The sequence below is a fragment of the Aotus nancymaae genome, unplaced genomic scaffold, assembly GCF_030222135.1.
Source record: "Aotus nancymaae isolate 86718 unplaced genomic scaffold, 86718_ANA_hifiasm-v0.15.2.pri h1tg000002l, whole genome shotgun sequence".
NCBI lineage: Eukaryota > Metazoa > Chordata > Mammalia > Primates > Aotidae > Aotus > Aotus nancymaae.
The window spans coordinates 24,855,259-24,870,428 of record NW_026988413.1 but is presented as its reverse complement, the minus strand read 5'-3'; the positions used below and the strand labels follow the sequence as shown (position 1 = coordinate 24,870,428).

The window sequence follows — 15,170 nt, the reverse complement described above, 5'->3', positions numbered from 1 at the left end:
AGGCCCATTTCTATGAGAGGGAGGTGGACAGATGTGGGGAAGGTGGGAGAGAGAGTCTGTGTTCTTCCCAAATGCCTGCCTAGCCAGTCCCCAAATGCCACTGGCACCTGGCAGCCGGGTCCGCATAATATTCTAGCTCTGGCTTGTCATTCTGAAAAAGGAGTTTTATCTCTGGCCCTCTCCTTGGTACCCCAGGTTCCCCTAGGGCCAACGCCAGTATGAAGGTAATAAATAGCCTCTGTCACAAGGAGATTTGCTTAATTTGCCATCTCCTCCCTGTGATTTTCTTGGACCTAGGCCAAGAAGAAAGCAAGTCCCACCAATTGCACCAGACATACTGCCACACGCAGCAGCCCTCCAGGATAGTTTCTTGTTGAGGGTTCTGGGAGGAGCCGTTCCACCAGGAGGTGTGAGGGTGAGGGGTGGGGACTGGGAAGGGAAGACATGGGCCTGGGTGTGGGATCGGGGGCAGTGGAGGGAGGCAAGGTCCACCTGTTCTCCTATTCCAGATCATGCTGTAGGTTAATTCTGCAAATATTTCCTCCAAGTCTGAGAATCACTATTTAGATTCCTACCATGCAACAGACTGAAGTGGGGACTGAGAGAAACCCTCAGAGCCTGTACAGCCAGGAATGTGGAAGATAAAGGGGCTGAAGCATTGGGCACATTTTGAAGGCCACTCCAAGGGGCTGCTTTGCCGGGTGAGGCTGTTCACCCACAAAAACCAAGATTCTTCTTGCTTTCACACATCCCTGGTGTATGTGCACAATTTGTGAGCAGGGGTGTGAAGTCTCACATTGCAGTGGAAGAGAACAGTGACCTAGGAGAACATGACTCAGGAGACCTGGGGTTCGGGACCATGTTATTGACACTTGGGTTAAAGGATGTGTGCCTCTCTGAGCATCAGCCTGTCTGTCGGGAAGACAGTGATCATCATGACCTGATGATAAGCCTGGTCTTGGGAGACTTTATGGGTTTGAATTGTGTTTCCATCAAAGTCACAAAGTGAAGTCCTAGCCCCAGTGTCTCAGAATGTGACCTTATTTGAAGGTGACAGGGTCTTTACGGAGGCAATCAAATGTGAAGGAGGCCATGAGGACGGGTTTTGGTACAATATGATCTAATGAAAAAGGGAAATTTGGACACAGAGGAATGCACAGAGAGAAGATGATGGGAAGCCATACAGGGAAAAGATGGCCATCTCTAAGTCAAGGAGAGAGATGGGGAACAGATGCTTCCCTCACAGCACCCTGGAGGAACCGACCCTGCCAACACCTTGGCTCTGACTGTCTACCTCCTGAACTGCAGGATGATCCATTTCTGTTGTGCAAGATGCCTCGTCTGCAGTACCTTGCGACGGCAGCCCTGGGACCCTAATAGAACAGGCAGTTGTTTGGACTGACAAGGTAAGAGGTGTAAAGGTGTGGGGCATCCCACTAATATATGGCCAATGACTGTGCCTGCCACTGTTAAGTGATCATCTACTGTGTACGTTTGTGAAACTGTGCACAAAACCCCCTGCCAGTATGTCCTCTCCTGTTCACTGAGGCAGAGACTGAGCCTCTGTCTTCTCTTCTCCCTCTTCCAGTTGCTTCGTGATCATCACCAGCATCCACAATGGTAAAGAGGTAATGAGCACCTATTGTGTGCTCAGCCCTGAGCTGGCGGCACAGATGATGTAAGACATGGTGTCTTACATACAGGGGAGGAGCATGTGGAGAGAGATGTAGCCCTCTTTTTTAAGAGGGGAGCGAGGGACTCCAATCATGCTGGAGGAGTACAGGAGTGGGAGGAGGAGAAACAGGACTACCTAAATTAACTCCAGGGGCAGTGATTTCCTGGGCTTAGACATCCCTGGGAATGACTTTGTCAATGATGAGGGGTGAGGAGGAGGCCGGTGAGATCCCCACGCACTGGGCCTGGAGCGAGGTACCTTGCCTGTATGTACGTGTGGAATCCTTCCAACTCCCCTGTGGGCTCAGGCCCACCACACATGTGAGGAAAGTGAGGTGTGGGGATGGTGGTGATTTAGCCCTAAGGTACCCAGCACCAGCCGATGGAGCCTGGATTCAAACCCTGTTCTCCGGGACCCAGTGTCTGCATGTTTAGCTCTTCCCCATGCTCCTTCATGGCCTGTGTCCCTTTGGTCCCCTTAAACTGTGCTCTGTTTTACAGCTCAGGGTTTGCTTTTTTTTTTTGTAAACAATGCTTTATGGGGGTAGGGTGGGTGCTGGACAGGCCTCCAGGTACTAGCAACAGCGGGGCCAGGTAGGAAGTTGGGGACAAATGACCCTGGTCTCAGGCTTTGAGAGTTCTTGGGGTACAGTTAAGGGTTCAGGGGACAGAGGTTAGTCAAGACAGAGGAAGCAGCAGCAGGTACGCATTCCCCCTTCCCCTGTGGCTCAGTCTTGCCCCAAAGCCAGCCCCCACCAGGCCAGGGAGAGAGAGCTTGAAGGCCTCTCTGTTGTGCCCTTTTCAGCTCCCCAGAGCTGAGCTGTGCCCCCATGCCCATGCATCTTCCAATCATGGGCTGACACTTGCTGAGGGTGCCACCAGTGAAACTTCAGGCCTTGCCATTAAGGCTCTTAGAGACAAAGGAAGGGGCTGGTGAGGACTGAGTCCTTCTTGACACAGCTCCTTGGAGGCTCCAACAGGACAGTTGAGCCCCTCGTGATAAGAGTCTCTGATCCAAGCCTAAGCTTCCGGGGAAGCCGTGAAGGAAAACTAGGGTGCCACTCAGCCAGGCAGAGCAACCAAGTCTACCTGGTGACCACTGGGTGACTGACACCATGGCTGGGCAGACATGCCCCACAGCACCAGCAGAATGTGGCGTAGCAGCCTAGTCTGGAGCCTGCCCATCTGGAGCAGGAGGTCCGACCCCGGCTTACCTCTGTGATGCGGGGATTCGTGCACTTGCTGTTGGCAGCAGACAGCTCCAGCCACCGGCTCTCCTGGGCAGGGCAGTGCTGGCGCAGGGTGCACTGGCCTGGGCCCTGGCACCAGCCGCATGCGAAGTCTGGGTCGGCCTTGAGGCACAGCCCGCAGCTCTCACGCATGGCTCCACACTTGTAGAGGTGAACTGCAGGGGACGAGGGCAAGGGGTGCTTTGGAATGGCGGTGGGGCCAGGAGGGGCCCAGAGAGGGACAAAGAGTACAGTCCCATTCTGGGGTGATGGGGCACAAATGCAGTTTGCCCCCCTAAGCCATTCTGATGCAAAAAAGAACCAGAAAGGAAGTCCAGGCCTGAGCAGAGGGACTGAAACGGGAAGCTCTGGGGGTTCTTTGTTCACTCGGCACTCAGCAGCCCTTCCCAGGAAGTCCACCGCACGCCACCCCCTCCCAGAAGCCACCAGCCCAGGTCAAGCTGTACGGAGCCCATGCTCAAGAAGTTATGGAAAAGCATGGATGATGGAGAGGCTGTGAAGGAGGGGCTCACAGGAAGAGGGACAGCCCACTAGGGGACGGGGCAGAATGACACCCACGAGAATGCAAAGCGACTCCTTCCCTCTCTACCCCACCCCTTCTCCTCCCTCCCCTGCCAGGCCCCAGCCCTTCCACACCTTTATTCTGAGCTGGGTTGTCAATGTTGAAGTGCCCATTCCACACGACCGTCAACTCCACTGGCAGGTTGTTAATCTCCATCCCTTCGTAGGAATACTGCAGCCAGGTTGGGGAGGAGGAGAGAAGAAAGCGGGGTCAGAGAGAGTTCTGGAGAGGGCCCAGATGATCAACCTGGGGCCATTAAGAGCTCATGGGCTAAGGACTGGCTAAGACTGTGCCTGTGTGCACGTGTCTACCTGTGTGCACCCCAGTTCACACAGGTGCATGTGTGTCCAGGCAGGGAGGTGCATATCAGAGGGGCTGAAAGATAACGCAGGGGTGGCCCAGGCCTCCAAGCATGCCCCTATGGATGCCAGCTCAAGGAGCAGATGGGAGTGAGCCACTCGGTCATCTCCCGCGGGTCTCAGGCAGGAGGCCTGTTCCCACACCCTGGGCTTTCCTGCAAAGTAAAACCGAGGGAGGAGTCCACTGCCTCCCTGGCTGCCCAGGGAAACCCTGGCCCCTAGGCCCCGCCAAGTCTGTAATTAGATTGGGGAACTCTAATTTCCAGGAAATATCCAGGATAGGTAGATGCTTTACCAAAGACCTGGGGAGGGATGATCACTTAACAGGCAGGGCGGTAGTTGCAGAGACTAAGAAATGAAGGAGCTACATCCTAGAGGGATGAGAGGCTAGGGGTTAAGAGAGAAGAGGGCTAGATGGGAGCTTGGAGGTGAGGGGGAAATCCTGAGGACCCTGGATGACAAATCTGGGAATCGGGGCCTGGATGCTGGAGGCAGTCACCACCTCAAAGCCAGGCTCACGCCCAGATTCCTGCTGTGCTCCTGTCCTGGGAGGGTCCCTCAGGGTCCTGCTCCCCTGCCTGGCTAAGGGATAGGAGGTGGAAGGTAGAGAGAAGGGGGAGGCGCTGGCTTGAAGATGCTGATGGAGGGGGCAGTGGCCAGGCATGCTGGCCCCCAGTCTGCCTTCTCATAGCAGACCCCTCTCAGTCCCCAGAGAAAGAGGGTTAGCAGAGGGAACATAGAGCCCGGCCTGGGCAGCAATTTCCAACCTCTACCTGGCAATTTTCTCATTATTCCACCAGACTCTGCTTGCCACAGTGGGTGGGATGGAGGAAAGGAATTGAGACTGATTTTCTGCAGAGGAGGGGCTGAGGTCTGACAGTTTATTGAATGAGGTTAGTCCAGAGGACCACGGTGGACGTTGTGTTTGCAGAACCCATGGCTCTTTTAATTCAAATCAAATCTGAATTAAAAATTCGGAGGGCTGGGCTAGGGGGATGTTGACGGATATCACAGGAGGCCACTGAGGCTCCCTCCTCCACGTTGGCCATGGGACCTCCATGGACAGGCAGGGTGGCCACAGGACATGGGAAAACACCCCTGGGAAGAACTTCAGAGGGCTACTGTCCACACCTCTGCCTCTGGGCAGGGATAGGTCTGCACTCTATTTATAGGAGTTTCTAAAGGAGATGTTATATCCTCAATGCAGGAGATCACCCTAAATTCCTGAGTTACGGAATGTGCTTCCATGTGAAGAGACTGTGACTGTGACGTTGCTCTCACACAGCAAGCCAGGAGGACGTGCCTCCAGCCACTTCAGGCTCTGCCCTAGTGTCCAGAGTTCTAACTCCCTCCTTGGCAATGCGAGCTGGAGCCAGAGAGCCGTGTTCGGTATTTGTCCCACAATGGAGGCGTTCTTACTGCATTCCCCTCATTGAATCTCTCTTGTGACCAATGGCACCAGGACCAGGGTCTGAGCTCACAGAGTAAAGCAGAGGCTCCTAGCCCTGCAGAAACCACAGTGGAGACTCTGATCATTGTAGAACTCAATCATCAACTCCCCAGAGGTTGTCTCTGCAGCTGGGTCAGGCTGGGTCCTCCTAAGTTGTCCTGGAAACATCTTCTACTTTAACCTGGTGGTTCTTAGAGTGGTCTATGGACTCCTTCATCAGAATCATCTAGGTGGGGGGCGGCTACGAAAATGCAGATGCCAGGGCCCATCCCAGATTTGCCGAACTGGAATCTCTGGAGATGGGGAGCATTTTGAGAGCTACCCTGTGATTCCATTGGTTAAAGTTAGAGAATCCCTGCAGTCTGTTAGAAGTAGGGAGGCAGGTGACTGTCCGAGTGGAGAGAGAAGGGTGTAATAGAGGATGCCCTCTCTCCCTCCGTGCATGTGCGGGGTGTGTGTGTGTGTGTGTGTGTGTCTGTGTGTGTGTGAGAAAGAGAGAGAGAGAAACAGAAAGAGAGAATTTCTAGTCTTCCAATTCCTTTCTCCGGCCACATTCAATTTCTTCCCATCCTTCCCCTCCCTCTCTTTGAAGGTCCCAGTGGGAAAAGGTGATCCCAACAGGTTCAAGCTGCTGCCTGGACAGCTCTGGGCAGGGCTAGCTGTTCTAACCCAAGCTGAGCACCATCTGATCACCGGGAGGCAGCGCTGGGGCGGGCAGAGCTCTGACCTTTAGGAGGGATGATGGCAGTGGCTATGTCAGGACGGGAGCCTGGCTTCTGCTTTCAGGCCCGGGTCTCATAAAGTGGAAGCAGTAGGTGGTGACCAGGAGTGTGCTGGCCAAAGATCAATAAATCCTCAAGCCCCGTCTCAGGAAGGACCTGACATCCCACAGGGAGGAAGGCAAAGAATCCCACATGCGTATGTGTGTGAGCATCTGTGTACACAAGTGCGTTTACATGCATGCTGACTGGAGGAGAGGTCAGCACATATCTCCATGTGTGTGTGCCTTTCAGTTCCTTCCTCCAGCCACATTCAATTCATGGAGATGAGGTTAGCGCACGTCTCCATGTTACCTGTGTGTCCATAAATACATGCGCACACACACAGACACACAGACACAGTTCCACAAAGTGGTTCTGCCAGTGACCAACTGTGTGACGTGAGCAGATGATCCAAGTCTCAGTTTCTCCACTGGGAAAGTGGGAATTCAAAGCAGTTCACATCTCCTCGGATTGGTGTAAGCATTCGAGATCACGCACAGCTTGCTCTGAGCATAGTATCTGTCATATGGTCTAAGTACTCAAATGTGATTGTGTATTTTAATCTATGTGCATACATTCGGGGATGCTATGCAGAACTATATTCGTGTTGCCTATGTTTACGTCTGTGCAGAAGAATAACAGCAGCCATGCACTGAGTGTTTCTGCGCCAGACCCTTAATACGTATGGGGATGTATGCATATGAGAACGCTTATGTGTTTTGGTATGTGTATGTGTGTGTGTGTGTACGTGTGTGCATGTGTGCAAGCACGAATTTTCCCTTTGAAGAAAATTGAAAATATAAAAGACATTAAGGCTCAAAACTGCTTTCTCTTTCTCTCCCCCAATCCTGGGATCACAACTATGAATATTAGAGAAAGCATTAACCCCATGTGCTCCCCCTGCTCCCCACCACCCCCTCTCTAGGGAAGTTTTCATCCTTCCTGGAGGCTCTCTTTCCTGAGGTTGACCTGCAACGTGCCTGGGGCAGGGTAGGGGAAAGGGGTGGGTATGGCAGACAGAGCCTCTCTGCCTCTGCAGACAGTTGGGAGCCTGGACCAAGAGCTCCCATCCCCCAAGATCCCCCCATCTCCACTCCACTTAGCATTTATATAGCTCTCTGTAATCAGCAGGCAGTTAATCTGCACAAAGCTCAGAGCCCAGGGAGGACAGGCTCCAGGCTCCTGGAGGCCGGGAGGTTAAGTGTCTCAATCAAGGTCTGGCACACCATGCAGGGCTAATGGATGACTTTCCCCCATAACCTTGGGAAAGTGTGAACCTCAGCTTCTACTCCTTCTAAAGCAAAAATGAGACCTCTCTATATAACTGAGACATTCTCTCCTCCAACCAGTTCCTTGTCCCAAGATCTGAGATATTTTGCCAGAAAGTTCTGCCATTTGGGCAAACAGATCTCAACAACCTAATGCTACACAAGAAGCTGGTAGGTATACCGTGTCCACCTCGAGTCCCGAGGGCTCTGCTGACCCCTTTTCAGCTGTGTCCCAGTAAAGTAGAAAGGGGACACGTTCTCTTCCTATTGCTCCCCATCCCCGTTTTGCACGTGGTAGATGAAGGTGCCAAGAGAAAACCAGAGGCCAGCGTGAGTCCGCGGAAGCAGGGCCTGGGCCCCGGCCCTCACGACCAGCACTTCAGCCAGCCAGATGCCCTTTGCAGCCCACTCACTGGCATGATTGGCAGCCTCTGAGGGCTGGTGGCCACACACTATTAGCAGCACTTGACATTTTCCTAGAGCCTTGGTCTAAAGTAGGCCACGAATACCCACAGTTGCTTCCCCTCCACTGCAGCCTGTGAGTTCGCCCTGTCCTCCTCCCACCAGCCGCTGGGGGCTGCAGTCATTGGCTCAAGGCCTGTCCCCACATACTGGGGTTGGAAGTGGCTCCACCACCCCAGAAAAAAGTGAATTTCTTCTTTTTTCTCTGTTCTCTTCTGAGACCACTTTATCACCCACCTCCTTCTGCCATCAGAAACTCAGGGATTTCTCTGTCAGATCCCTTGGCCAACGCTGTTTCAGATTGTTCACGGATTTAGGAAACGAAATGATTTCTTCTTCCACACAATCCTCTTTGAGGCCGATCAGATCGAACTCCCAGAAATAACACCAAAGCTGGGGTAGAACGTGCTTCGCTGCTGTTCTTTGCTTAACCTTTGGTTAGGGGATGTGTTATGAAAGTGGATTCAAGTTCTGAACTTGCGCCTGACTTGCTGTGTGATCTGGGGATGGTCACTTGCCCTCTCTGGGCCTTAGAGACCTCATCCGTAACAGGATTAAGTAGATAATCTCTCAGGTCATTCTTGCCTGATGGTACCGTTTTCTGTAAGTATGGTGGGAGAGGGTTGCCCCTGATCATGACCCCAAAGATATCTGAAGGAATCACTCAGTGGCAAGCAGCAACCTGACCCAGACTAGCATTTAAACTGGGATTCCACTGCCCTCCATGAAAAGAGAGCCTCCTGGGAAATGTCAGAGCTGAGCCCCCCAGAACCATATGATGCCGGTGGATCCTCATAAGTAGAAGGGACTCCTCCTGGATTCTAGTGTTTGAAGTTTGAGGGTACCCCTCCTGTTGCCTCAGTTTCTTCCTCAGACTTTAAAATGATAGAGAAATCAACTCTCCTACAACTACTGGTGTCAAAACTTAAAAAGTCATGGAGGCAAAGTCAGCTGAGCTGCTTTGGAAGCAGTGACCTGGAGGCACCCAGACTTGGCCCATGGTGGGTGAAGAGGTTGCAGCTCTGAACTCCAGAGGGCCAGAGTGCAGTGGGAGCTCTCCCCAGGTCCCAAGTTGGGGGCAGGGCATGGGCCAGGAGCTTCAACATCAGGTTTTCTCCTTGGTGAAGACAGCCACAGCTTCCAGGCCTCCAGCCCCCACGCCAACAGGGGCCAGAGGTAGAACGGACCACCATGTCCTGAGACATCAGCCTTTCAGAGGTGAAATTCCCATGAGAGGAGCTATGTGACTTGCTGATTTCTTGAGGCCCAAGAACTCAACACCCGACAAACAGACTGTGCCCACACTGGAGCCCAGCCATTCCCTTCCTTTTCCCTTGGGTGCCGACCAGGGTGCTGGCACCAGGTACCCCATGGGACACCACGAAGGAGGAGACAGCACTCACTTGCCTGGGGCTGCTGAGACCCTGTGTTCCCAGGAGGCTCTGATTTCGCTCCCACATTCAGGGAGTTCCCTGGGATGGCTACGGACTCATTTGGTCAGGCAGCTCTCGGCCCGGGAAACGCTGAGAACATTTCAACACAATCTACTTCCAATTCTGGCAGTCAATAGAACGGCACAGGGTCCCAGAGGGCTTCTTAGAAGCTAAAGTTAGTCCCCAGGGCACAAAGGAACTTCTGACCAATGGGTTTAGAAGACTAACTCGAGCTGTTGTCCGGGGCATCTTTGTCTATTAACAGTGTCAACCAAAGCCCAGGCCACGGCACCCAGTTTCATGACACCTGTGTCCCTCTCTTGGGGAACTGAGGGCATGGCCATCTGCAGCCGCAGGGTCTCTCCACCCTCCTGACATCCCCGGATCCTTGGAGCAGCTTCTCTGAACAAACAAGGCTGTTTTCCTCATGGCTTGAGATCCTCACCAGCCTCCTGCAGAGTCAAACATGAGGCCCAGATGTGGGTCTCTTTCTGTAGGGAGCTTCTTGTTTTGGAGAGAATGGCTTGAGCCAAACCCTTGGGGCTGATCTACTTGGCCTCAGAATTTACGAGGAAACAGGAGGTGTTTAATATCCCCTTTGCTTGAAGGTTTAATCTGGAGTGGTGCAGAAATCTGAAAAATAGCCTGGCCGCCAGGGGATGAGGGGGATGGGCACACAGGACGCTGTGGGGACAACATCTGGGGTTACAGAGGTTGTGAGAGCAGCAACCAGTTCTATTCCTGTAATGCTGAGTGACCCAGGGCAGGTGCGTGGGCCTGTCTGAGCTCCATTTCCCCCTAGACTACTTCCTGCAGGAAGAGTGGGGTGTCCCATGAAGTCCTTTGTCTGGGACTCTCCTGTCACACATCACCTCTCCAAATACAGACACTGCATGTGAGTTCTCAGGAGCAACTAGAAGCATCACAGGAAGCGGTGTGACACAGGAGGGGTCCTCAAATCCAGGCCACCTCTGCACTCACTAGTTGCATAACCTTGAGCAAGTCACTTACCTTCTGACACGTTTTGGGGTGCATTACCCAAAAGTGAACAGAGCTTCGGGTTTCTGGGCAGGCACTTGCACACACAGCCCCTTCAAAGGCTGCCTATGTATCTGATTTTGTAGTTATTATGTTTTGGTCTTGAAGAAGGTTCCCAAATCGTATGTCTCACCCCACAAACCTAGATCTGCTCCTGCCTCTGGGCCTCTGCTTTCTCTTTTGTGCAGTGAAGAACTTTAAAGTTCCTTATAACTTGAAAATGTTCTGAGTCTATATGTCTAGTATTTGTCTCTGAGCATCTGGGCGCAAAGAAGGGAGCCCAAAAAGAGAGACAGAGAGAGAGACCAGAGCAGTAGCTGGAAAGGCAACACAGCGGGTGAGAAGGGAGGTGGGCAGGAGAGGCGAGACGCAGGTGGGGTTCACTGTGGGGTACCTAGGAATTAGGTAGACAGCTGTAGGCAACCTGGGGGCTGCTGACCACTCACTGATAGACTTAATGTGGATTTGCTACACATTGGGCAGGGTTTGTACTGCTCTAAGCAGCACTCCCCCGGCCTGCTTCTTCCCATATGTCGTTCCCTCCCACTGATGCTTGGTCTGTCTCAGAAGCCTTCTCTGTTGTTTCTCTGTTCCATGCCCTCTATGTAGGTATGAAGGTGGCAAGAGGTCTTTGGGGGCTTAGAAGAGGAACTCAGATCAGACCTGTTGAGAAGGCAGGGTGCAGGGGCTCCAGAGCTTCTCAGGAAAGAAGATGGACACGAGGGTTGCTGGAGCCCAGCGTCTGCCCACAAACAGGGCTCACAGCTCCGTGGCTGGTCCAATACCCCTTCTAACCCTGTCTTGCATGGACAACCTTCATCACAAAACATTTACAACTAGGGCCAGGCCCTGGGTGACCTCAGAACGCAGCATGCTGCTAGGGCAGGTGTTGTGGGGCTGGGATGGGCCAGCAGGCATGGGGGATGTAGGTGGGCAGTTTTGTGTGTGTTGGGGAAATGCCTGCAGGGCTGAGCTGATTTGGATCCTGGAAGATAACACTGCTGAGGGTGGGGCTGGGGCCGGGCCTGGCCTGGCAGCGGGCAGGGTTGAGCGACTCACAGAGGTGTTCTGGCACTGCACGCTGGAGCTGTTGAAGCGCAGGGCGGGCACCCGCTGCTCGCTGCCCTGGATGTTGAGGATGCATTCATAGCCACGCTGCCCAGACTGGGGCTGGGGGAGGTTCTTGGCCTTCAGCGTGATAGGCTTGATCACCTCCACGGGCACCAGGATCTTGTCCACTCGAAGCAGCTGGGGGCAGTCCTGGGGACAGAGGGCATGGCTCAGGCTGGACAGCCAGGAAACCAAACGAGCAAGGACCTCTGCAGATATAACCCAGATGTTCCCTGTCTCCACCCTTCCACAGACACACCCACAGCTGACCCCAGAGGTGCTCGTGCCCATCTAGTGGGCAATGCACTGAGAACAGAAATGAAACTGAGGAATCTGGGGTCCTAGTGTCATATCTTGAGGTGGTCCCCACCCTCTTCGGGTTCCATGAATGCCTTCCCTGTGCAGTCTGGATTCTCTGACACTCCTGCAGCCTCCTCCTGGCACCCTCCTACCCTAGTAGAAACTGACCCTGCTGGTTGGGCCTTCCTTCCCACTGTGGACTGATGACCTCTTTGCCTGCTAAGTTCCAGGCTGTCCAGAATTGGGACAGGCTGGGCGCGGTGGCTCACGCCTATAATCTCAGCACTTTGGGAGGCCGAGGCAGGTGGATCATGAGGTCAGGAGATCGAGACCATCCTGGTCAACATGGTGAAACCCTGTATCTACTAAAAATACAAAAATTAGCTGGGCATGGTGGTGCACGCCTGTAGTCCCAGCTACTCAGGAGGCTAAGGCAGGATAATTGCTTGAACCCAGGAGGCAGAGGTTGCAGTGAGCCGAGATAGCGCCATTGCACTCCAGCCTGGGTAATAAGAGTGAAACTCTGTCTCAAAAAAAAAAAGAATTGGGACAGATGGATCCCTTGAGAAGCTCTGCAGAGAGGCAAAGCCCTGGGCCTTGCTCTCCCCTGGAATGTGAGTCTTGATTGCAGCAGGGGTGTTGGGAGGGCCTTCCCTACGTGGGCTGAATCTGATGTTTGAGAATGTTCCAGAATAGGCCCCAGAGGCCTTTTAAATCCAGAAGCCTCTGACCAAGCTCTAGGATGTTCTGACCCCAAATAAATGTCTCTCAGAGTAGAAATGCACTGAGCTCTTTCTAGATGCTAGCAATGGGCATGCTTAGCCCTGGAGCCACAGGAGCCTGGGCAGCCTTTGGGATGGAGACAGTAAGTCACTGGGCCCCTTTTTCCTGGGGCTGTCAGCCTTGTCCAGGGAGGGCTGAGGACATAAGGAGGTCAGAAGAAAGACAGTGGGTGCTCTGCCCAGTTGAGTGGTAGGAGCTGCTATGTTGCTGTATTCTCAGGAGCTGGGTGGAAGAGAATCAGTATTCTAGCTCCTGCTGACGGAGGTGGGCAGGGGTGAGGCCTTCCATAACACAAGCAAGGCCTGGGCACCCCCAGTGCCAGGCAGGTCTCACCATCCCCTAGATTCCTCCATCTGTGGCACCATCTGGGGCATGCCAAGACAGATGGCTCCTGGGCAGGCTGAGCGTCAAAAGCATGACACACACGTTCTTTCTGAGGGTGCTTCATCATGGGCTCACCACTGACTCTCAGCAGAGGCGACTCTCCCCCTACCCTAACACGTGTCCTCAGCAGAGTAAGGCAGAAAGAAAGCCATTGGGGAATGGTGGAAGGGAGGGGTTCCAGGCAGTTAGGCAACTGGCAGCTATCCCTCCCAGGTCCCAGAGCAAGCACAAGCCAAATATCTCCCTGTGCCATTGCAAGCTGCACCATAACAAGACTTAGGCTCAGAGGGAGGAGGCTTGAGCTAGCTCTAGCACCCCTGAGCCGCTGATGAGCTCTGGAACTCTGAGCACATCACAGCCCATTTGAAACTCAATTTCTTTATCTGTCAGTTGAGTGGGACTCCAAAGCCCTGTCCATCTTGACTGGTCACGATTCCATGATTTGGGGTGGTTGTTCCCTCCATCCTTGCTGATCATCCAACAAGAAAACAGGAAGGAAAGAGAGGCAGGGGAAACAGAAGCAAGAAGGGGACAGAAAATGCTATAAGGGAAGCTAGGAGACGGAGAGGAAGCTGGAGGAGCAGGAACAGACGGACCAGCAGTGGAGCCTCGCTTCAAGGAAGTTCCCCAGGCCCATTAAACTAATCCTTCTTCCCACGTCCCTCCAGGCTGCTCACACCTTTATCCTGAAGGGCAGCTGAAAGAGGAGTAGCGTTTCCGGAAATTCCACTCCTGGGTTTACATGCCCAGTGGAACTGAAAACAGGGACTCAGATATTTGCACACCCGTGTTCACAACAGCGTCATTCACAATAGCCAAAAGGCGGAAGCAACCCAGGTATTCACTGAGGAATGAATGGATAAACAAAATGTGGCCCATCTGTACAATGGAATATCACTCAGCCTTAAAAAGAGAGGAAACTGACTCATGCTATAACATGGATGAACCTTGGAGACATTATACGAAGTAAAATAAGCCAGCTACAAAATGGCACATACTGCAGGGTTCCACTTGTTGCTGTTCCCTTGAGCAGTCAAATTCACAGAGATGGAAGGTAGATTGGTGGTGTATAAGGGGAGTTGGGAAGGGTTGTTGTTTGACGGGTACAGAGCCTCAGCTGGGGATGGTGGTGACAGCTGTACAACAACGAGAAATGTACTTAACGCCATTGAACTGTATCCTTAAAACCAGCTCAGATGGTAAACGTTACGATGCATGTATTTTGCCATAATTATAAAACAACAAAGAGGAGCAGCAGGGAGGTGGCCAGAAGGAAGAGAGCAGGGACCTGGGCCTTGGCCTTCACCTTGCGCGTGGTCCGAGGCTCTAAAGCATGTGGGTCTCTGGAGACGGCAGGTAGTCACATGGAGAGGGTCTTAGCAGCTCCATCCTGTGCCCCCACCACAGCCCCTGCTCTAGCAAGGTGGGATGTGGGACACGGAGGAGAGAAGCGATTTGTGAAAAGGATGGAGCTCAGAAATGGCGCGGGAGAAGAATGATGTTGGTAGCTTGGGGAGAACAGACCCTTGAGAGTGGGGTTGCTGTAAGCCCAGGCTCCACCCTCCCTCTGCCTAAGCCCTGGGCAACTTCCCCTCCCCTGAAGCAGGAAGGAGCCTGACTCTCCCTCTTGCCACAATCCCTGGAGGGAGCGGGTCTGGCCGCACTGGGAGTGAGAGCTGGTAGGCCCTGACACCTCTTGCCTCCACCTCCCGCATCCACAAGTTGCCACCCAGAAATGAGGCACTGAGGGTACTGGAATCTCAGAATCCTCTGACTACCCTCATGGACCCCATATACTTTGCAAAGGAGAAACTGAGGCAAGGAGGGGAGAAATAATGGCTCAGTATCAGCACATGAGCTGGTAGCTGAAGAACTCAGATGCTAACTGCCTGAGTGGCTGAATTTCTGCCTTTCGTGAAAGAGGTGAGTTCCCACCAGTGGGCAGGACCACCTCAGGATGGGCTGGCAGTCAGCAAGGGCCCCCCTGAAGTTCCCAGGACTCAGGAGCTCTGGAACCCTCTGGAGCTGGGCTGGTACCTTGCCTGGGGGCTGGACTGTTCTCCCAGCCTCTCTCCCTTGTCCCCTGTAAGATTCTTAGTGAGGCCTATGATTAGTTCTTTAATGAGTCCTGATTACTAGTAGCCCCATAAAGGCCTAGTTTGCATATAAAAAGGTTGGCAGCTCTGAGAGTAAGTTCATTAATAATAATTGGAGAGGCCCAGGGCTGGGCTGGGCACATTTTCCGCTAGTGGTGCTGCTGATTGACCCCAGTGTCCCTCCTAATTGAAATGTAAAATGGCAATTTCTCCCTAGGCAACAAGGCACGAAGGAATGAC

At 53.1% G+C, this 15,170-nt stretch overlaps 1 protein-coding gene across 2 annotated transcripts in view; it reads right to left on the bottom strand.

Annotated features, from left to right (window-relative positions):
• PLXNA4 (plexin A4) overlaps nt 1–15,170 on the bottom strand; it is a 456,164-nt gene that overhangs the window by 76,918 nt on the left and 364,076 nt on the right. For both annotated transcript variants that reach the window (XM_064373437.1, XM_064373439.1), the window contains exons 10-12: nt 11,317–11,517; nt 3,561–3,657; nt 2,889–3,079 (exon numbers count right to left, since the gene is read on the bottom strand). In XM_064373437.1, the coding sequence (XP_064229507.1) occupies nt 2,889–3,079; nt 3,561–3,657; nt 11,317–11,517 (489 nt within the window). The remainder of the gene's footprint in view (nt 1–2,888; nt 3,080–3,560; nt 3,658–11,316; nt 11,518–15,170) is intronic.